General features: G+C 39.5%; 1 protein-coding gene and 1 pseudogene across 1 annotated transcript in view; one reads left to right on the top strand and one right to left on the bottom strand.

Annotated features, from left to right (window-relative positions):
* SLC6A16 (solute carrier family 6 member 16) overlaps positions 1–18,555 on the bottom strand; it is a 33,875-nt gene extending 15,320 nt beyond the window's left edge. Inside the window, exons 1-8 of the mRNA XM_020885620.2 lie at positions 18,495–18,555; positions 4,357–4,432; positions 3,033–3,526; positions 2,440–2,597; positions 2,163–2,289; positions 1,771–1,946; positions 1,424–1,534; positions 1,008–1,249 (exon numbers count right to left, since the gene is read on the bottom strand). Of these exons, the coding sequence (XP_020741279.2) occupies positions 1,008–1,249; positions 1,424–1,534; positions 1,771–1,946; positions 2,163–2,289; positions 2,440–2,597; positions 3,033–3,526; positions 4,357–4,361 (1,313 nt within the window). The 5' untranslated portion in view covers positions 4,362–4,432; positions 18,495–18,555. The remainder of the gene's footprint in view (positions 1–1,007; positions 1,250–1,423; positions 1,535–1,770; positions 1,947–2,162; positions 2,290–2,439; positions 2,598–3,032; positions 3,527–4,356; positions 4,433–18,494) is intronic.
* Positions 12,608–13,523, top strand: LOC110132331 (GTP-binding nuclear protein Ran-like; annotated as a pseudogene).
* Positions 18,556–24,315: the final 5,760 nt, after the last annotated feature.

The raw sequence follows: 24,315 nt of genomic DNA, 5'->3' as shown, positions 1-24,315 counted from the left end.
GGCAAAATTTTAAAGTCTGACCAAGTTTAATCGAGTGTTGTGCAGAAAGTGAAATATACGGAATTCTCACGTATCATAAACCATGTTGAAAATCAGACAACGTATGTTAAGTCTATAGGTGTGCCAACCCTACCCAGCAATTCCATTCTTAAACATGCACGTTAGAGAACTCTTGCAGGTGTGCATCCAAATATGCCCAACCTTCTAGAAGGAAAACAGTGGCAATTTGCATGGATTAGGATTACCAGCAATAAATTCAGCTTAGGTTTGCCTCCTCTGGGAGTTCTTCTCTGAGTAGCTCAGGTGGAATGAATAGCTCTGTATTTTGTCCTCCCCATGACTTCTGCTGCTGGTTATAATGAGTTTAAGACCATATAATCAAGTTTTTAATTCCCCTCCCCTTCTTCCTCCAAATCTTAAAACTCAGTGAAGGCAAGGTCTATGGTCTGATTCACCTGTCCAATCTTCATGTTATACAGAGTACTTTCTAATTGTCTGATGAATGTTTTTGAAATTAATGCCTAAAGTATTAAAAGTGGGGATGAATTAAAGAATAAAAAGAATTTAAAAATAAAGGCTCTAGTTCTGAGAGTCCTTTTAGGGTTTAAGTATGATAGACTAACAGAAATCCCTAAATTTAGGAGCTGACAGTAAAGAATGAAGGCATTCAAGAAGTGGAGAGTTCTACAGATGACTGTGGTTCTGGATGCGATCTGGGACTAGAGTAACCTTGAATGCTTTCATATCTCTGTGGTGGTACTCTGAGGTGAAGAGTTGGCATTCTCAGAGTTTGAAGACTTCTAGGACTAGTAAAGGGCTCTAAGCAGGATAATACATGACAGGGATTCTACTGTCTCTGTTTTTCACTGTAGGGAAATGTAGAGGCTTGCAAAGAGACCTAAGATTGAGATGTGTGAATGTGGGTCTTTGTAGCAACTTTAAGGTTAGGCTCTTTGTGTTTCGTAGTTCCCTGAGGTTGGGATCCTCAACTAAGAGGTTGGCCTTACTTCGCATTGCAGCGGTGCGTGAGCTGTGTGGCCCAGAAGCCCAAGACAGAGAAGATAAAAGGTGTGACAAGCATCATGGAGACCAGGTTAACCAGAGCCACAATAATGGCATCACTGAGACAGCTGTTGGACGATTGCATGTGCGAGGCTATGGAGACAATGGCGCCAAAGCCGAGGCCCAAGGAACATAAGACTTGGCTCCCTGCTCCACACCATACGTTCGCGTTGGCTATAGTTGATATCTAAAAGGGAGAAGACGAGTGTTAAGGGAAGATGTCAAAGAAGGAGGGGATAATCTTAAAAGGGTTAAAATGGGGGAGAGGAGACACAGAGAGAGATAATGGGGAAAGGATGCCTAAGAATAGGCAGGAAATGTCCTCCAAGGCCTGATGGGGAATGAGGAAGATACACCTTACCTTGACAACTGTCATATAGTGAAGGCCAAACACCGCCCCTTCCAGCATTATACTCCGCACAACAAGATAGAGCATTATGAGACCACTGGTTGATACCAAGACACACATTACCTGAATTGAGAGTGGGACAAAGCATGTACCAGTGGGAGTCAACCAATAATCAGCAAGGATCAAAAGTTCTGAATCAGAAATAAGGAAGAGTTAGAAGACAGCTTCTAGCAGGGGTCAGGAGCTACTGGGAGCAAAAAGTCAGAGGGAATGAAAAATTAGGAAATCAAAGAGTAACAAAGTTAGGTGAAGGCCAAAGCATCTAAGAACGTCAAGATATCAAAAAATGGGTGGCTCACCTTCCCAGTCCACTTGAGCCCTTTAAGCATGCAAGCACCAAGAAGACACAAGGACACGAATAAGGGCAGGGTCAGACTCAGCACTGGTGGCCCATTGTCCTCAATGCTGTCTGAGGCCTTCAGAGTCATCCGGTACCAGAAGTACAGGGAAGGCGTCGTCCGTGCACACTCAGGATCTGCAGGGACCTGGCTCTAGACAGGCCTGCTAGACAGGGTGACCCCTCCCCTCTTCTTTAGCCTCCCCCCTTCCCCCTCTTCCTTCCCCCTTCCCCCCGTTTCTTCTTCCTTCCACAATCTTCCTCTTCTTTATCACTCCTTGCTCCTTTCTCCTCTTCCAAATTTCCTCCTACCTCTCTGTTCTCCCCAATTCTCATCTTTCACGTCCTCCTCACCAAAGCCACTGGCGTTCTCCAGTAAGGGACACTTCTCCCACGGAACGGGAAACTGGAAGGACTGACTCAAGTAGAAGAGGATCCAGGCAGTGATCACATTCAAGAGCAAGCCGTTGATGAAGCACACCTAGGGGCCAGGGAGAAAGGGAGAGGCCAGGAACAAGGCGGGGATTTGACAGAGGACTGGGGAACTGAAGGGATCTGACCCATTCCAGGATGAGGGCTAGGATGGGGATGGGGTGTAAAGGGTAGGCCAGGGCAGCCCAGGGCTCCTCACCATGAAGCTTGTATACCCTACACCACCAATCCAGGGGCTGATGGCCTTCCACACACCAATGTTGCCCTGACGCATCCTCTGACCAGCTGCCATCTCCAGGAAGAGGAGAGGAATCCCAACCAAGAACAGCAAGAAGATGTAGATGATGAGAAAAATGCCTGTGCAGAGGATTCAAACAGGAGCTCTCAGAACCAGCTGGCTTTTTGGTGCCTGGACTTCTTCATGGTACAGAAAAACTCGTTCCCCACCAGTGACCTCCCTCAGAGGCACAGGCATCAGGAGTCAACTGTTTCCACATCCCTTACAATTCCAGGCGTCCAGTTCTTTGGTCTCTAATTCCTGGAAGATCCAAACATCTAGTCTTCACCACCACCCTTGATCCAGGCTTCTAGCCCCACCATCCTCCTGTTCAGGTATTCTGTACCTCTACCCCTCTTATGACCCTTCACATTCAGGCATCTGACTCCTATTCTGCTCAGAATACCAAGTCTTTATCCTCTATAGGTCCCAGAGACCTTGGGAGTTTGAAGTCTAGACAGGCCTCCATCTTGCTAGCCCCTTGTGAATCCGTGGTTCCTGGTACCCAGACTTACCACCTCCGCTGTGAAGCCACAGGTAGCAAAAACTCCAAAGACTGGACGGCCTCATGGTATAGCCCAACTGGGCCAGGAGGTACTCAGCCTTGTTGGACCAGAATGGGCGAGTAATGAGGAGTTCACTCTTCTCCTCCCCTGGCACCTGAACTTTCTCGGGTAAGAATCTCTGTCTTAGGACTGGGACAGCCCCTGCCCCCGTGACAGGGGTTGCCTTGGGATGGCTGGCCCTGCTCTGAGCCTCAAAAGCTTGTGTCTCCCAGGCCTGAGCCCTCACGGCCCGGGCCTCAAAAGCCTGGACCTCAGAGACCCAGGCCGTCAGAGACCAGGTGCCTGTGCCCTTGTTTTCCAAAGCGTGACCTCCGGGGGAGCTTTCAACAGATGAGACTTTGCCCAATGACACTCCTGAAGCCTGGGCCTCTGTCACCATTTCAGGCAGACTTTCAGGAGCAGCTCCAACTTTCACAATGGAGGATTTGATTTTGTGAGTAGACCTGAAGGACATCAAAAACTATATTTTAGGTTTTAGAGTGAAAAGATGACTGAGTTCCAAAACAATCCTCAACACCTCCTAAGGAAACCTTCCATTTCTGTCCCTGTGTGTATATGATAAGTCACTTCAGTTATGTCCAACTCTTTGTGACCCCATGGACTGTAGCCCACCAGGATCCTCTGTCCATGGGATTCTCCAGGCAAGGATACTGGAGTGAATTGCCATGCCCTCCTCCAGGGGATCTTCCCAACTCAGGGATCAAACCCGCATCTCTTGTGTCTCCTGCATTGGTAGGTGGGTTATTTACCACTAGCACCACTGGGAAGACCCATTTCTGTCTCTACCACGACTGCAATTCAAAGCACAAAAGAATCTTTCACATAAGTTTTACTTCTTAGAAACGTTTCAGTGCAAGGGATAAAGACAAATAGCCAAGCTAATACACATAAAAAGTTTCTGAAAACTTTGAGGTATACTCCATACAGAGGATAGTACTATTTATAGTGGGCTTCTTAATCAAAGAAAGGACTTTAATATTAAATCTGCCTGGTAAACCAATCTTAGCAAAGCTGCTTTACTTCTCTGAGCTATTTCACCTGTAAAACACTCAGGTTTCTGCTCAAATATCACCTCACCAGAGACGCCTTCCCTGCCAGCCTATCTAGAATAGTAGCTACCTACCCACAACTCTCTCCATCCAACCTACTTTTATTTTTCTTCATAGCATTTCTCACCTCCCGATGTGATTATCTCTTGATGGTTTGTCTGGTCACAGTCTAACCGTGCTCCCCACCCCACTGCTCTGTCCCCAACAAGTGGATGGTGCTTTACCTCATATCTGGGGCCACTTTCCTCTCTGTCCTCTGTGCTTCCACCACTCTGACCTGTTGTTGGCTCTTCAAATGCTCTACAAGAGAACAGGCAAGGATTGTGATGGAAACAAAAAGTAAAAAAACAGGATGTGGAAGAGAGGGAACTGGAGTTTTCTTTCAGAGGAGGAAAGAGGATGCCACCCAAAAGCAGAGGCAGTGAGTAGGTGCCAAGACAGCACAGGCACATCTGGGTCACAGGGATAAATCAACTGTGAGACACATTGTTTCCAAAGAGTTCTTAAGTAGCTCAGGAAATGCTTACATTTCAATGATGGGTTAAAAAAAAACTCAGATATAAATTTCCATCTTTAGTTCTATTTCTACTACATTTTAAAAGGCAATGGAAAAAAAAAGAATTAAAAAAATGCAAAGAAAGAAAAGGCTGAAAGAAAATACATTAATATATAGAAGACAAGAGGATTATAGGTATTTTTATAGCCTTCCCTCTGATTTTAAATCAGTCTAGTAAATTGTCTAAAAGTGTTACTTGAATAATCAAGAAAAATACGTATCAATAAATAAAAATTAAAAATAAAATGATGATACTGGAGAAGTAAAATTGAAAGACCTCCCATCAGCCAAATCTTGGACAACTGGAGCATCAAGATAAATAATAACACAGAATAAAATAAGAATCTATGAATCCACAGTGATATAAATAAGGAAAATGAAAATCTCTTCCTTACAGTAAAATGCAAACTAATAAATGCATAGGAATGATGAAATTAGAAAATTATCACTTGCCATGAGTAATAATTGACTCAAGCAAGAATTTTTAATCACTGCTCACACAAGAAAGTTTGACAGGGACAAAAATAAGTGCTTAGTATTAATGTGTCTCCCCACAAGATACTCTCCTCCCCACCAAATAGAAAAATAGTATCCTTACAGTGTTAAACACTACCTTAACCACATAATGAAAGTCAATTGATACCATTTGCTCCCTGATACAGGCACTGAGAAGCACACAACATCATTTCAGTGGTATTCCTGCCAAAAATGGACGACCAGAATCTAATCATGAAGAAACATCACGAACCCAAACTGAGGGACATTCTATAACGTAGCTGACCTCTATGCATTAAAAATGTTGAAGTCAGGAAGAAAAGAAAAGACAAAAGAATTTTAAGTCCAAAATCACAACTGTAAGCCTGAAATTATGTCAAAATAAGAAATTAACACTGGAACTTGAAAAACATCTGGGTTGGACTTCTAGTGTCTGATTCTCATGTAAGAGCTTATAAGGAGGGCCTGCCACTCCATCTTAATAAGTAAAAATCTGAACAGACTGAAAAACCAGCAACTTTTGTTGGATCCCTAAGGGAAGTGAGCACAGAGGGCAAATCATTGCCCTTAACACTGGAGAGACAGATAGGCAAATACAAAGATTCACTGAATAACAATCAGAGGAAAAAAAATCCCCTTGGGTTTCCAGCAAGGGAAGGGGAAAAAAGAACCATGTTAGTGTTATCATATTTTCATAATTTAAAAATGAAGAAAAAGAACCATTTTGAACCACTCTAGAACACTCTGTTCTTAGTAATGCCTGCCCTCAAGAGAAACTAGTTAACCAGAGCCTCATCTGTTAACATCAGAGTCAAATTGACCTAGGGTAAGGAAATACCCAACTCCAGCCCACTCTAGACACCCTGTCCCACCTAAAAGGGAAGGGAAAAACAAAACCTGAGAAACATTGTAAAGTCCAGAAACAAAGGCACAAAAGGACAGATCTAGTCGCAGGTTTACTGAACAGGTAAACCTGAGGTAAACTGAGTAATCTGAGCAGGTTTCCCCTCACCCTACAGCTCACCACATTACTAAAGGCTGATTTACAGTAGTTTACCATTACATCAAGTTCAGGCTATCAAGGAAAAAATTAAAAGGCATACCAAAAGGTAAAAAAACACAACTTGAAGAGAGAACAGGGATTAGAACCAGACATGGTTGAGATGTTGAAATCATCAGACCAGGGATTTAAAATAACTATGGTTAATATGTTAAGGGCTCTAATAGATTAAGTAGACAGCATGCAAGAACAGATGGGCAATTTGAGCAGAAAGATGGAAATCCTAAGAAAGAACCAAAAAGGACTGACAGAGATTTTAAAAAATACTGTAACAGAAATGAAAAATATTTTTGATGGGTTTATTTGTAGACCAAACATGGCTGAGAAAATAATCACTGAACTTGAGAATATCTCGAATAGAAGCCTCCAAATCTGAAAAGCAAAGAGAACAAAGACTGAAAATCAGCAGGCAGAAAATTAGTAAAGATATATTCAAACTCAACAACACCATCAATCAAAAGGATATAATTGGCATTTACAGATTACTTCATCCAGTAACAGCAGAATACACATTTTTCTCAAGTTCATTCACCACAACAGACCACATTCTGAGCCATAAAACACCTTAACAAATTTCAGATTTGTTATTTGAAGTCACACAATGTCTGCTTACAGTCAACAATCAAATTAAACTAGAACTAGATGAAATAGACTGATTCCTTGAAAGACACAGTCTTCCAAAACTCATACAAGAAGAAACAATCTAAATAGGTCTGTCTCTATTAAAGAAGTTGAACAAATAATAACCTTCCAAAACAGAAAGCACAAGACCCCAGTGGGTTCACTAATGAATTCTATCAACAATTTGGGGAGTGCTCGCTTCGGTAGCACATATACTAAAATTGGAACAATTTAGGGAAGAAATTATACTGATTTTCTACAATCTCTTGGAGGATAGAAGCAGAGGGAGTAATTCTATGAGACCAGCATTACCTAGATACCAAAACACAGATATTACAGAAAAAGAAAACTAATATCTCTCATAAACATAGATGCAAAAATCCTAACAAAATATCAGCAAATACAACCCAACAATGTACAAAAAGAATTATACCTCATGACCAAATAGGACTTATTCCATGTATCCAAGCCTGAATGAATACAACATTCAAAAAGCAATTAATGCAACAACAGGCCCATGAAAAGATGCTCAACATCATTAATTATTAGAGAAATGCAAACCAAAACTGTAATGAGGTACCACTTCATACCAGTCAGAATGGCTATCATTAAAAAATCTACAAATAACAAATGCTGGAGAGGGTGTAGAAAAAAGGGTCTTTACCCCTCTGCACTGTTGGTGGTAATGTAAATTGGTGCAGTCACTATGAAAAACAGTATGGAGGCTTCTCAAAAAACTAAAAATAAAGTAGCCATATGATCCAGCAATCTTGCTCCTGGGCATATATCCAGACAAAACTGTAACTCAAAGAGACACATGCACTCCAATGTCCATAGCAGCACTACTTACAATAGCCAAGACATGGAAGCAATATAAATGTCCATCGACAGATAAAAGCATAAAGAAGATGTGGTATAAATACACAGTGGAATACTACTCAGCCATAAAAAAGAATGAAATAATGTCATTTAATGGGTGGACCTAGAGATTATCATGTGTGCTTAGTCGTTCAGTCGTGTCCGACTCTGCGACACCATGGACTGCAGCCCACCAGGCTCCTCTGTCCATGGGATTCTCCAGGCAAGAATACTAGAGTGTGTTGCCATGCCCTCCTCCAGGGGATCTTCCCAACCCAGGGATCAAACCCAGGTCTTCCACACTGCAGGCAGATTCTTTACCATCTGAGCCACGAGGGAAGCCCAAGAATACTGTCCTTAAAGGAGAGAAAAGAATGAAAATAGGTCAGAAAAATATATTTGAAGAAATAATGACAGGAAACCTCCCAAATTTGGTGAAAGAGATAGATTTTTATTTAAAGAAGCTTAAAGAGTGCCACACAGGATAAACACAAAGAGAAAAATGTCTAATATGAGCACAGTCAATCTGCTGGAAATCAAAGATAAAGAGAAAAGTTTTGAAAGTAGCCAGAGAAAAAGAACACATTACATACAAGGGAACAATACTAAATACTATGTACTTCTTATCAACTCCAAAGGGAATTGAACAATATCTTCAAAGCACAGATAAAGGGGAAAAGACTGCCTATCAGAATTCTATCATCAATAAAAATATCCTTCAAAAAAAAAAACAAAGAAGCCGCAGACTTCCCTGATGGTCCAGTGGTTAAGAATGGACCTGCCAATGAAGGGGTCACAGGTTCGATCCCTGGTCTGGGAAAATCCCACATGCTGCAGGGCAACTAAGCCTGTGGGCCACGACTACTGAAGCCCGTACATCCTAGACTACTCCGCAACAAGAGAAGCCACCACAATGAGAAGCCTGTGAACAGCAACTGCAGAGCAGCCGCAGCTCAGGGCAACCAGAGAAAGACCACGTGCAGCAGCAAAGACCCAGCACAGCCAGAATAAATAAATAATTAATTTAAAAAATAGATTTAAAAAAATTTTTTTAAGTTTGTTCTTTAAAAAGGAGACAAAACAAAAACATATTCAAATAAAGAGAGATTCGGAGAATTCATCACAGCAGACCCACAAAACAAAAGATGATGAAATCAGTTCTAAGAATGAAGGTAACAATATCAGAGGGAAATTCAGATCTTCAAGAACAAATAAAGAATGTTGGAGATAGTATATATGTGGGAAATAGTAAAACTATATTTTCCCCTTACTTTCTTTAAAATACATGTGAATTTTTAAAACAAAACTTATGTGTGAATTTTTAAAGCAAAATTATAATGTTTAAAAACAAAAATCATAATTGTACCAATCATAAAAAAAAGAACAAAATAATGCCATCTGCAGCAACATGGATGGACCTGGAGAGTGAGTACTTCATACTGAGTGAAGTAACTTAGACAGAGAAAAACAAATATCATATGGTATCTCTTATATTTGGAATCTAAAAAATGGTACAAATGAACTTATTTACAAAACAGAAATAGTATCATAGATATAGAAAACAAACTTATGGTTACCAATGGGGGGAAGGGAGAGACAGATGAATTGGGAGATTAGGACTGATGTATACACACTACTATATATAAAATATATAATTAATAAGGACCTCATGTACAGCACAGGGAACTTTACTTAATACTCTGTAATGATGGATATGGTAAAAGAATCTAAAAAGAGTGGATATATGTACGTGTATAACTGGTTCACTTTGCTGTACAGAGAAACTAACACAGTATTATAAACCAACTATACTCCAATAAAAATTAATTAGAAAACAAACAAAAAATTTATAAGTTGTAAGTTTTATACTGCATAGTAGATGTAAAACACATTGAAAGCAGGGGGCATAAACTGGACATATACAATTGCAAGACATCTACATTATATGTGAATTGGTAAAATATTATCTCTAAATAGACTATAAAAAGTTAAGAATATGACTTATAATCCCTAGACAACTGCTAAATAAATGTTACAAAGAGTTACAGTTAACAAGGCAAAAGATAAATTAAAATGAATACTAAAAAACTATTCAAACTATCTAAAAGAAGACAGAAAGGAAAAACAGAAGCCCAAAATGGACAAAAAGAAAAATAATAAAATGGAAGACTAAAATCCAACCATATCACTTACATTAAAGCTTTTTAATTTAAGCATTCCAATTAAAAGGTAAAATTTGTCAGGATGAATAAAAAAGCAAGACCCAATTATGTGCTTGTGAAGAGATATGCTGTAAGTTCAAAGACACAGATAGATGAAAGCCAATTGCTAGAAAAAGTTATATCATGCAAAATTTTTTTCGAGTAGGTGAATCTTTATTTTTCACACACCATTCCCAAACACACTACTGTGTGTTTGTGTGTGTGTGTGTGTGTGTGTGTGTGTTCAGTCACTCATTCATGTTCGACTCTTGTGACCCCATAGACTATAGCTTGCCAGTCTCCTCTGTCCATGGAATCTCCCAGGTAAGAAGACTAGAGTAGGTTACCATTTCCTTTTTCGGGGGGATCTTCCCGATCCAGGGATTGAACCCACAATGGCAGGCGGATTCTTTACCACTGAGCCACCAGGGAAGCCCAGTGACCCTATTAGTATAACAAAATTATGTTTGAGATAAAGAATATTATCAGCTATAAAGAAGGACATTTACTCATAATAAAAGGTCAATTCATCATGAAGGTAATATTTACAAATGTGTTCAAACATAAATATCTCAAAATATATGAAGCAAAAGTTTACAAATTTAAAGAAAAAATAAATTCCAAAATCATAATATTAATAGAAGTTAGCACTCTTTCAGTAACTGGCAGGAAAAAAGAAGACGAAAATATCAGTAAAGATGAAGATCCAAAAACACTATCAGCAGCTTTGGCCTAATTGATATTTATAGAACCTCAGAATTGCAGGACACATATCAACCATAAAACACGTATCAATAAATTATTGAGGATTAAAATCACACAGAGTATATTCTTTGACTACAATGTTAGTAAATTTAAAATCAATAACAACATATTTAAGGAAACTTCAGATACTTGGAAACTGAAGAAATTGGGACTTTCCTTGGTGGTCCAGGGGCTAAGACTCTGTGCTCCCAGTGCAGGGGATCCAGGATTCAATCCCTGGTCAGGGAAGTAGATTCCACATTCTGCAACTTAAGATCCCGAATGCCACAACAAAAATAAAAAATCCCATGTGCCACAACTGAGACTTGCCACAGCCAAATAAATAAAATATTTTTTAAAAGAATATATTACTAAACAATCCAGAGGTCAAAGAATAAATCACAAAGAAATTATAAAACATTTTAAACTGAAGGATAATAAAATTATAAAATGCCAAAATTTGTGAAATACAGCAAAAGCAATGCTTTGAGAGAATTTTATAACTTTACACACTGATATTAGAACAGAAAAGAGGTTTAAAATCATTGTCTGAGGGACTTCTCTGGTGGTCCGGTGGTTAAGAATCCACCTGCTAACGCAGGGGACACTGGTTCAATCCCTGGTCCAGGAGCTAAAATCCCACATGCCACGGGGCAACTAAGCCCATGTGCCACAGCTACTGAGCCCACATGCCATACAGCCCATTCTCCACCATAAGAGAAGCCACCACAATGAGAAGCCTGGGCACCGCAACTAGAGAGTGGCCCCTGCTCACCATCACTAGACAAAGCCTGAATGCAGCAATAAAGAACCCAAGCACCACACTGAAGACCCAGTGCAGCCAAGAATAAATAAAGGATGAAACAGGAAACAGACAACTGATGAAAGTAAGAAAGCCAAAACTGGTTCTTTGAAATCATCAACAAAATGGGTAAACCCCACAATAGATTGACTGGACAAAAAGAGATATGTACATCACCAATATCAGGAATGAAAGAGGATTATTACTACATATCCTATAGACATTAAAAGGATAATAAGAAAATATTTCATGCCAACAAACTTTACAACTTAAATGAAATGGGGGAATTCCTTAAAAATACAACTTAACAAAACTGATATCCAATGACATGGGAAATATGTATAGTCCTAGGACTATTAAATAAATTGCATTCCTTATCAAAATCCCTCCCACCAAGAAAATTCCAGGCCCAGATGGTTCCAATTAGTGAATTTTATAGAATATTGGAAGAAAAAAAATAACACCAAGTATAAATACTTTGGAAAACAGAAGAAGAGGAAATACTTCCCAGTCCATTTTATAAGGCTACCATCACCCTAATGACTAAACTTGATAAAGATATTAGTAAGAGAGACCATTTCAGACCAATATCTTCATGAACATAGATGAAGACAAAAATCCCCAACAAAAATTACAAAGCAAATCCTGAAATATACAAAAGGGGTAATAACTAATGATAACATGGAGTTTGTCCCAGAAACGCAAGGTTGATTTTAACATACAAAAGTAGCAATGTAGGGAACTTCCCTGGCAATCCAAAGCTTAAGATTCCATGCTCGCAATGCAGGGGTGCTGCTTTGACCCCTGATTGGAGAACTAAGATTCTGCACATCCCACCACATGGCAAAAAATGTAGCCATGTAATTCGGAAATAAACCCATAAGCATATGGACTTGATTCTTGAAATAGAGTACAAAGACATCCAACTGGAAAAGAAAGGTCCTTTCTGGAATAACTGAATTATCCAAATAGGAAAAAAAAAGAATGAAATTCAAATCCTATTTCATGCTATACACAAAGACTAATTTTATATGAATCATCAATCTAAATGTAAAATCTAAAACTAAAAATCATTTAAAAGAAAACCTAAGAGCCTCAGTCAGACAGGTGCAGAGTCACTTCTGGAAGTAACATCGTGATGGCTGCCCAAGGAGAACCCCAAGTTCAGTTCAAACTTGTATTGGTTGGTGATGGTGGTACTGGAAAACTACATTCATGAAACGTCACCTGACTGATGAATTTGAGAAGTATGTAGCTACCTTGGGTGTTGAGGTCCATCCTCTCTTGTGTTCCATACCAACAGAGGACCGATTAAGTTCAATGTATGGGATACAGCCAGTCAGGAGAAATTTGGTAGACTGAGAGATGGCTATGATATACAAGCTTAGTGTGCCATTATAATGTTTGATGTAACATCAAGCATTTACTTACAAGAATATGCCTAACGGGCATAGAGATCTAGTACAAGCGTTCGAGAACATCCTAATTGTGTTGTGTGGCAACGAAGTGGATATTAGGGACAGAAAGGTTAAGGCAAAGTCAATTGTCTTCCACCAAAAGAAGAATCTTCAGTACTATGACATTTCTGCCAAAAGTAACTACAACTTGGAAAAACCCTTCTTCTGTTGCCAGAAAACTGATTAGAGACCGTAACCTGGAGTTTGTCGCCATGCCTGCTCTTGCCCCGCCAGAGGTGGTCATGGACCCGGCCTTGGCAGCACAGTATGAGCATGATTTAGAGGTTGCTCAGACAACTGCTCTCCCACATGAAGATGATGACCTGTGAGAAAGTGAGGCTGGGGCCCAGCGTCAGAAGTCTAGTTTTATAGGCAACTGTCCTGTGATATCAGTGGTGCAGCATGTATGCCACTTTATTATATAGCTAAGCAGAATGTGTGCTTAATCTTTGGATGCTGAAGGAGATGGATGGGCTTTGGAGTGAATGTGGCAATCTAAAAAAAAAAAAAAAACTTTCATTTTTTGGACCTGCATATTTAGGTGTTTTGGAACACAACTGTTTCCTCCTTGAGTTTCAAATATAAGACTGCTATAGTCACATGACAATACTGAGAAGTGGAATCTTGTTTGTTATCGTCATTCCCATTCCTTTTCATTTAGAATCAGAATAAAGTTGTATTTCAAATATCAACAAAAAAAATGAGAGAGTGCCTTCATGACTTAAGGGTAAGCAAAAGTTTCTAATGTAGAACATAAAATGCAATAATCTTTAGAACTTAATCATTCAGATTTCACAAAGTTAAAAAACTCTGCTCATCAAGAAACTTAAGAGAATTATTAGGTAAAGTTAGAGACTAGGAGAAAATGGTCCTGAGACACATAGATGACAAAAGACTTGTGTTTAGGGAATATAAAGAACTACTGCTTAATTAAAAGATATAAAACAGTAGTAGGGGTATAAGAGGGACAAACTACTAGTACATAATAAATAAACTACAAGGATATATTGTACAACACATGGAATATAGACAATATTTTTTAATAACTATAAACTGAGTATAATCTTTCGAACTTGTGAATCACTATGTTGTACATTTGCAACTTATGTAATATATCAACTACATGTCAATTTTTAAAAGATGTCCAATTAGGACTTCCCTGATGGTCCAGGTGTTAAGAATGCTAATGAAAAGAACTCAAGTCTGATCCCTGGTCCTAGAAGATTCCACATGTCTCCAGGCAACGAAGTCCATGCACCACAACTACTGAACCCATACACCCTAGAGCCTGTGCTCTGCAACAGGAGAAGCCACCACAATGAGAAGCCCTTGCACTGCAACCAGAGAACAGCCTGTACAGCAATAGACCCAGCACAGCCAAAAATAAAAGTAAATAAGTAAAAATTATAAAAAAGGAAAGGAAGCACAAATAACCAGGATCAGGAATAAAAGAAGGGGACATTATTATAGATGCTGCAGATATTAAACAAATAATAATAAATATTAACATTATTGTACCAATAAATTTAAAAAATAGATGAGATACTTAAATACCTTTTAAAATTAACCAAAGAACTATCTCAGGAAAAATAAAGAATCCCCAAAGTCCTGCAGCCATTAAATAACTTGAAAATCTTTCAAACACACATGTGTTCATGCACACACTTACATACACACATATACAAACCTTTCTAATACCAGTAATGGCAAATGTCACTAATGTCAGTAATGGCAAAATTTACCAATGTTTAAGAAAGACATGCTTGTCTAGAAAACAGAAAGAGGAACACTCCCCAACTTATAAGACTACCTCAAACTTGATACCAAAATTTATCTGAAAATTTTTGAGTTTCAGCCAAAAAATAGCTGAAATACTTCTGAATAAAAACAAAGTGAGAAGTCATGCTCTAACAAGTATTAAGTTTTATTATTAATTTGTAGTAAGACAGTGTGAATGGAGACAAGGACAAACTAGTGGAACAGAATAGAGAGCCTAAAATTAGACCCATCCTTATACAGAGTCTGATACATAAGAGATATGCCTTAGCAGATCTGTGAGTAGGGGGTGAACTTCTCAATAAATGGTGTTGGACCAAATGGGCATCCATACAGACAAAAAAAAAAAAAATTGGCCCCTACCTCAAATGACAGTCCATAGGGTCACAAGGAGTTGGATACAACTGAAGCAACTTAGCTAACACCTCAAAGGATGTGCAAAAATCAGTCTCACATGGAAAAAAGAAGTAAATGTGAAAAACAATACTATAAAATTCTAGAAAATGTAAAAGAATGGAGGATCACTGTTATACTACTCCAGGGAACAAAATTACTGATGATGTAAATGGTGCCCTTTAAAGCACAACACCTGGTGTTTCTCATAAAAGACACAATGAGCAATAACCATAAAATTTCAATTTGAGGACTTCCTTGGTGGCACAGTGGATAAGACTCCACCTGCCAATGTAGGGGACGGGAGTTCAATCCTTGGTTAAGGACGAACCCACAGGCCGTGGAGCAACTAAGCCCGTGCACCACAACTATTGAGCCTTCGCTCTAGAGCCTGGGAACCACAGCTACTGAAGCTGGCATGCTGCAGCTACTAAAGCTTGCCCACCTAGAGTCCAGGCTCCACAGCAAGAGACGCTACCACAAGGAAGACCCAGGGCAGCCAAAAATAAAATAAACAATAAAATTATTTTTAAAACTTCCATTTGATACATTCTACTACATTAAAATTTTAAATGGCTTTTCATCAAAAGGCTCCAAAAGGAGAACAGAAAGAAAAACTGTAGAGTGGGAGAATGTATCTGCAACCTACATAACAACAAATGACTAATATTCAAAAGACAGAAAAAACATCTACAAATTAGGAAGAAATGGACAGACAACCCAATAGGCAAATGGGCAAGGGGCTTGAAAAGCACTTCAAAAATATTTTATAATATTTAAATAAGTATTAAATAATTCATTTAATTAAATTACTCCAATAAATATTACAAATTCTATGAAAGGTAATTAAAATAACAATGAAATGCCACTGCACACCAACTAGATTGGGAAAAAAATGGAAAAGTTTAATAATATCACGTGTTGATGAGATGTAGAACAACCAGAAGGTCTCATCCTTAAAGTCAGTGTAAATCGTTATAACTACTTTGGAGAACAACCTAGTACTAGTAGTAAATTGAATACACACATACACTATGACCCAACAACTCCCAATATATTTTCCAGAGAAACTCTTTCACTTGAGCAAAAGAATACAATAATAATTAATGATAACATATTGTGCTTGCTTTGTGTCAGGCACTGTTCTAAATGCTCTATATTTTTAAATTACACTACTTTTCACCAAAACCATGTAAAGTAGGCACTATTATTATTCCCATTTTACAAAAGTGAAAAAATTGAAACACAAAGAAGTTACACAACCTCTTCAATTGTACACTACCAATGAGTGGTAGTCAGGATTGAACAGTTTGGTTTCAGAAACAGCTCTTAACCAACTACACTCTTCTACTTCTCACAAGAATGTTTTCAGAAATATTCTTCATAATTGTCAGAAAGCTGAAAAACACAAATGCCCATCAACAGCAAAGTGCATAAATCATAGACTTTTCAATCAAAAGAATACTATCCATATGTGAAGAAAATAAAGGAACTACAGCTACATGCAACAATATAAATAAATTTCACAATGTTGAGCAGAAGAAGCACAATATAAAATATTCTAGACAGAGTCCATATTTCTAAGTTGAAAACAGAAACAAAATCATGGCAAAAGTGTAAAGAAAATCAAGGAGATGATTAGTACAAAAGTCAGACTTGAAGTTATCTCTAAAAGGTAAGAAGGAGTACTTGACTGTGAAATGATAATGACAGAAGATCTTCCAGAGTCATGGTAACATTCTATTTCTTGATCTGGGTGGTAGTTACACAGATGTAAGCTTTATAATTATTCATTTAAAACTTTGTTTATACATTCTATGCCCTTTGGTGGCTGCGGATTTCATGATTTAGAACGTTAGAAATAAAATATAAAGAAAAGAAGAAGAAATGAGAAACACCGGAAGGAAATGCTGTCACAAAAGGAAAAAGTAAAAAAGAACCTCCAATTACCAAGAAAGATAAACCCTAAAGTGTATCCATAGGGGATTCTTTCATTTGGGTTTTTTTTTTTAGTGACTTTTAGTCTTTAAAGGTAGTTAAAAACCCATGTAGCATATTATGTTAAATCATTCATAACAGTATGTGTCTTAATACTTCTTACTTTTTAAAATTTTATTTTAATTGAAGGCTAATTCCTTTACAGTATTGTGGTGGTTTTTGCTATACATTGCCATGAATTAGCCACGGCTGTACATGTGGCTGTACATGTGTCCCCCTGCCTCCCCCCACCCCCTTCCCACCTCCCTCCCCATCCCATCCCTCTGGGTTGTCCCACTGCACCTGTTTTGAGTGCCCTGCTTCATGCATCGAACAGAAATCTTAATTCAATCTGTTCAAAAATTAACCAAGTTGAGGAAGCTGGAGACATTTCTCAGAGAGCTGGCAGCTTACCTAAGAAAGGCAAATCTTCACTATTAACAGATGGTTTGCCAGCAACTGAAATGAACCATAACTCAAATAACAGGAAGTACTTCTGATTCCCCTAATTTGTGTTAACACTGACCCTGACACTGAGTTCCACTAAAAGAAGGAAAACTGTGTTAATGAAAAATAAATCCCCCTTTCTTGAAAACATTCAAAGTGCAAACAGGTCAATTTACCAGAATCTACAAGTTTTCTGGTAAATTGGTAAATGTGATTCTTACTGAGAGAACTAATTTTCGGCGAACACATTCTGCAAACGGGCTACCTGCGACCCCGTGAAAGCCCTTTTGTGTCCTCGCAGCTGAGAGGCCCTGATGGTGGCCCAACGCCTGAGACCCTACCTCATCCTTCCGGGCAAAGACTCTCCTCAGCCATTGCTTGCAGGGAGCTCTCGGAGCTCCTGGAAATGCGCCCTTACCTCTTTCCCTGTAACTATAAACCTCAAAACGAAAGGAGGGAGGTGGTGTCCAGCTTCTTTAAGAAAAAAGCAATAACTTCGTCCCCAACAGGCCGGTGAAGAGGTTGGACCCGGTCTCGGCAGCCTGGGAGCCTGAACCAATCGGCTTCCCTGGTTGGGCAGGGACCACTGGCCTGCGGCCCACGAAGGTCGTGCCTTGGGACGGCCTCAAAGTCGGACTGGTGAACGAAGGGGCTGACACCAGTTTCCCAGGTTCTAGGGGAGAAAAAAGGAGGGTCCTCCCAGGCCGTTTGACCCCTCAGCTCCACAGAGCCCGGGCAGTCTGGGAGGCTCCGGCCGGTGGCCTGTTATCCCTTGGCGGAGTCCGATGACCTAAGGGCATGACGTCCAACCTCACACACCCGAGATTTATGAACGTTTCAGGGATCCCGTAGGCGCCAATTTCACCCTCACCCTCGAGGCCTGGGCTCTTCAGTCAGCTCAGTCAGGCGAAAATGAGGGCGTACAAGGTTCAACTGAGAAGCTTAGCGACCGCCTCAGGCCCCCACAGGCCTCACCTCGCGACGCTCCTCGCTCTACCTCTTGGCGCCTTTCCTGCACTCTTCTGCGCGCATGCGCGTCCCACTGACTGGCGCGGGCGACTCCGTGGCTCCGCTCTTTTCAACAGCTATCTCCCTCCCTGCACATGTAAGTGCATGTACACAACACGCTCCTGCCTCCACGCATGCGTCTGTCCATCCCTCCTTTCCTTCTGTTCCCATTGGGTGCCCAATCCCTTCCCTTTCTACCTCCCAGCACTGTTCAGTCCAGGCTCTAAGGTGAGTCCCTGGACTGAAGCATTGGCTTCACTTCCACTTCCCTGAGTAATGTGGAAGTAAGACAGAGGTGGAATCGTTCTTCCCATTCATTTCTTCTTGCCTTCTAACCTTTGACAGTAATACTTAAGGATTCCATACTACTAGCCAAACCCTAAATATATGTCCAATAAGACAGATGGGGACCTTGCCTTCAGAGTTCAGTAATTTGCTGGGCTTAACAGAGAAGAATCGAAAACCCAAGATTTACTCAAAATTTCTGGTCTTAGGACTGATTTGATATTCTTAAAAATGAAGGACCTCAATTATTTTTGTGGGTTATATTTATATAGATTATGTTTATGTGAGCTATATCTATCAATATTAAAATGAGAAATTTCTGGAATATGTATTGGCATCAAAAATCCATTGCGTTAACATAAATAACATTTTTAATAACTAATTTCCACACCAAAAATAATTCAGTGAGAAGAGTATTTTACATTTCTGCAAATCTCTTTTAACACCTGGCTTAATAGAGGACCGCTGCATTATCATATGTGCTTGGGGTGGGAGGGGTGGGGGCGGCTTGTCAAAATAGCTCACATGCTGTAGCTTCCAAAAAACATCACTGTATATACTCAAGAGAAACTGAGAGTGAAAAGGCAAATAACATCTTAATAGTATTATGAAAATAATTTTCACTTCATGAACCCCTGAAAGTGTCTCAGGAACCATCAGCAATCCTGAGGCCACATTCTGAGAACCACAGGCTTAGATCATTATGACTGAACAAAAAGATATAAAGAAAAATGCTAGGTGCTATAAAAATACATCACAATCTGGGGGAAATTATCCAATCCTTCAACTCAGAGACCTAATTTGGAGAAATCATGACTTGAGTCCAAGCTCATACTACTCATCACACAACAGGCCAATAAATCCAGAGACAAATTGTTGGGGCAGGAATAGAAAATTTATTTGGAAAGCCAACATACCAAGAAGATGGTGGACTAGCATCCAAAAGCACCATCTTCCCAAGTTAAAATTCAGGCTTCTTTTTTTTTTTTCAGGCTTCTTTTATATTAAAAGAGGAGGTGGGGTATAGCTGGTTGTGACAAACTTCTTGGTGCAGGAATCTGTTCTTGCAGCTGTCCATGTAGGTCTGGTCACAGTGTTCCTATAAGCATCCAGCAAGACAATTTATCTCCTTATCTTCATATGAACGGAAGAGTATTATACTTCTAAAGGTCAGAGCCTTGAGAATGGCCTATCATGTGTATTTCAGGCTATAGGCACATTCTTTTCCAAAGGTGCAGAGCCAGCATGACCAAGCACAGGGAATAGAGCACAAAGGTTAGAGCTAAAGGAATAGATCCAATATGCAGTTAGGGTTGTTCTTCTCTGTTACAAGAGGAGTTCTCTGAGGAAGTAACACTGGAACTGAGACATAAAGGATGACTTACTAAGTGTAAAATGGAATATGAACATCTCAGTCCCTGAGGCTATGCAAAGGCCTTGGAGCAGGAAAATCTGTGAATTCTAGACACCAGGACAAATGTCAGTCAGTAATTGTTTTAAATTTTATGTATTTATTTATTTTTGACTGTGCTGGGTCTTTGTTGCTGCGTGGGCTTTTCTTTAGCTGCAGAGAGTGGGGGCTATCCTGTAGTTGTGGTTCAGGGCCTTCTCATTGCAGTGGCTTCAGAGCACAGGCTCTGGGTGCATGGGCTTCAGGAGTTGTGGTACCTGGGCTCAGTAGTTGTGGTACCTGGGCTCAGTAGTTGCAGCTCCCAGGCTCTAGAGCACAGGCTCAGTGGTTGTGGCACACAGGCTTAGTTGCCCCATGGCACGTGGGATCTTCCTGGGTCAGGGCGCTAACCCTTGTCCCCTGCATTGGCAGGTGGATTCTTTACCACTGAGCCACCAGGGAAGTCTCAGTAAATATTCAATGAATGATGTACCCTATACTGCCCTAGACCCTCAGGATGCTGTTGTGAAAAAGATTTTACATTTTAGTTGCAAAAGCAGGAAACATAAACAAATAAGAATTTCTGAGCATGGGAGTGCTGTTAAGAAAGCAAAACGGTGTGTTATGAGGGGACAAGACAGAACTGTAGACAGTAGTCAAGTAAGACCTCTCTGAGTAAGTGACATTTGGCAGAGACTTGAAGGAGATGAGGAAAGCAACTAGGAACAACATGAGGAAGAGCATTCCAGGCAGAGGGAACAGCAATGACAAAGGTCTGGAGGCAGAAGTATACTTGACAGGTTCTTGAAATAGCAAGGAAGCCAGTATAACTGGATCCCAGTGATTGAGGGGAAGGTGGGTATTAGGTGAGATAAGAGAAGTGATAAGGGTCAGAGTATTTTATGGAGGCCCTTCGAGGTCATGGTAGGAAGTTGGGTTTTTTTCCTTAGTGAGATAAGAAGCTATTAGAGGGTTCTGAGTCAAGAAGTGACTCATGCTTTAACAGGAGGACCCTTACGGCTTCTAGGCAGACAATAGGATGTGTGTGGGCTAAGGGTAGTTTCCAGGCATTCCTTGGCTTATATCTGCATAACTCCAGTCTCTGCCTCTGTCTTCTCCTCTAGGAATGCCTTTGCTTTGAGTGTCTCTTCTAAGAACATTTGTTGTTAGATTTAGGGCCCACTCAGGTTATCCAGGATAATCTCATTTTGAAATCTTTAACTATATCTTCAAAGACCCTTTTTCCAAATAGGGTTAAAAAAACGAGTAGGGTCACATTCACAGGTTCCAGTGGTTCAGATAAGAACATACATTTGGGGGACCACATTCAACCCACTACAGTAGGTCTGGGATGAGGACTGAGAATATTAACAAATATTATATTCTTGAGATATTATCAGCCCAGGCTGATGCTACCTGTGTGGGGACCGCAACCAGTGATATAGAGAAGTGAAGTAAGATGGAGACCAAGAATTGACCACATGGATATCATTGGTGACTTTGACACAAGTGGTTTTGGTGAACAAGTCAGAATGAAAGTCATACTGAGAGACTTGGAAGAGAGGAAGTAGCAGTGAGCATTGCCAAATTTTTAATGGATTTTGTTATCAAGAAGAGGAAGAAATGGGACAGAGGTGTAGAAGGATGTGTCGTCAATGAATGAGTTTTTAGATGGAAGAAATAAGAGCATGATTGTGTGCTAATAGGAAAGTGTTGGTAGGGAGGGAAATTTTGATGATTCACAGGAAAGAGTCAATCATGTAATATACCACACTAACAGAATGAAGGATAAAAATCATATGATCATTTCATTAGATGAAGAAAAAACTCTTGAAAAAACTCAACATCCTTTCATGATAAAAATTTCCGAGTTAGGTATAAATGGAATGTACCTCAACATAATGAAGACGCTATATGACAAACCCTCAGCTAACATCATAATCAATGGTGAAAAGTTAAAAATCTTTTCTCTAAGATCAGGAACAATACAAAAATGCCTGCTCTCACCATTTCTGTTCAATATAGTACTGGAAGTCTTAGCCACAACAATTAGGCAAGAAAAAGAAATAAAACTTATCCAAATCAAAAAGGAAGAAAATTATCTGTTTGCAGACAACATGATCTATTGTAGAAAACCCTAAAAACTCACAAAAAAACCTGTTAAAACTAACAAATGAATTCAATAAAGTTACAGGATAAAAATCAACACACAAAAGTCAGTTGCATTTCTATACACTAACAACAAACTATCTTTAAAAAAATTATGAAAGCAATTCCATTTGTAATTGTGTCAAAAACAATAAAACACTGAAAGACCTGTAAATTGAAATCTATAAGACACTGAGGAAAGAAACTGGACAAGACACAAATAAATACAAAGATATCCATGTTCTTGGACTGAAAGAATTAATATTGTGAAAATCCCCATAATGCCCAAAATAATCTACAGATTCAGTGTAATCCTGATCAAAATTCTAATTGCATTTTTCACAGAAATAGGAAAAAAACTATCCAAAAATTTTTATGGAACTACAAAAGACCCTGAATAGCCAAAGCAATCTCAAGGAAGAACACAATGGGAGACATCATACTTGCTGATTTCAAACTTTGTAACATATACAAAGTTATAGTGATCAAAGCAATATGGTACTGGCATAAAAACTAGCACATAGACCAGTGAAACATAATAGAGAGCCCATAAATTAACACAAGCATATACAGTCAACTAATTTTTTATAAGGGTGCCAAGAACACATGATAGGAAAAGAACAGTCTCTTCAATAAATGGGAAAACTTCGTATCCAGATGCAAAAGAATGAAACTGAACCACTACCATATACCACTCACAAAGTCGAGAAGGATTAGACTTAAATGTAAAACCTGAAACTATAAAACTAGAAGAAAGCATAGAAAAACAGTTCCTTGAGTTTTACCAAATTGGTCTTGGTAGTAGTTTATTGGATAAGACACCAAAGCACAGGAAACAAACGCTAAAATAAAAAAGTGAGATTACATCAAACCAAAGATCTTTTGCATACCAGAGGAAACAATCAAGGGCTTCCCTGGTGGCTCGGTGGTAAAGAATCCACCTGCCAATGCAGGAGACACAGGTTCCATCCCTGGGAAGGTCCCGCATGCAGAGTAACTAAGTCCATGTGCCACAACTATTGAGCCTGTGCACCAGAGCCCGGGAGCTGCAACCACGGGAGCCGAAGCGCCCTACGGCCTGAGCTCTGCAACAAGAAAACCCACTGCAATAAGTCTACACACCGCAGCTAGAGAAAAGGTGGTACAGTAACAAAGACCCAGCACAGCCAAAAATAAATAAATACGATTATTTTTTTAAAAGGAAACAATATATTGAAAAGACACCCTTTTCAATGGAGAATGGGATAAAATATTTGCAAACCACATATCTGAGAAAGGGCTAATATTCAAATTACATAATGAATTCATATAACTCAACAGAAAAAAAAGCCAATAATTCAATTTGAAAAAATGGGGGAAGGATCTGAATAAACAATTTTTTCTGAAGAAAACATTCAAGTGGCCGATAGAGGCATGCAAAAGTGCTCAACATCACTAATCATGTGTGTGTGTGCATGTGTGTGTGCTCAGTCGCTCAATCGTGTCCAGCTCTTTGCAATCCCATGGACTATTTCCCAGGCAAAAATACTGGAGTGGGTTGCCATTTCCTTCTCCAGGGGTTCTTCCTGACCCAGAGACTGAACCCACATCTGTTATGTCTTGCATTGGCAGACAGATTCTTTACCAATAGTGCCACCTAGGAAGTCCCCACTATTCATGAGGGAAATGTAAATCAAAACTATCAAAACCATGAGATATCACCTCATAACAGTTAGGATAGCTGTTATCAAAAAAAGAAGAGATATCAAGTGTTGGCAAGGATGTGGATAAAAAGGAATCATTGTGCACTTTTGTGTGAATGTAAATTGGTGAAACCACTACAGCAAACTATGGAGATTCCTCAAAAAGTTAAAAATAGAAGCACCATATGCTCCTGCAATCCCACTCTGGGTACATATTTAAAGGAAATGAAATCAGTATCTTGAAGGGATATCTTTTCACTTGTATTCATTGCAGCATTATTCA

This window comes from Odocoileus virginianus, chromosome 20 (assembly GCF_023699985.2).
Source record: "Odocoileus virginianus isolate 20LAN1187 ecotype Illinois chromosome 20, Ovbor_1.2, whole genome shotgun sequence".
NCBI lineage: Eukaryota > Metazoa > Chordata > Mammalia > Artiodactyla > Cervidae > Odocoileus > Odocoileus virginianus.
Note: the sequence above shows the minus strand (reverse complement) of the source record. Positions and strands in the feature narration are given on the sequence as shown.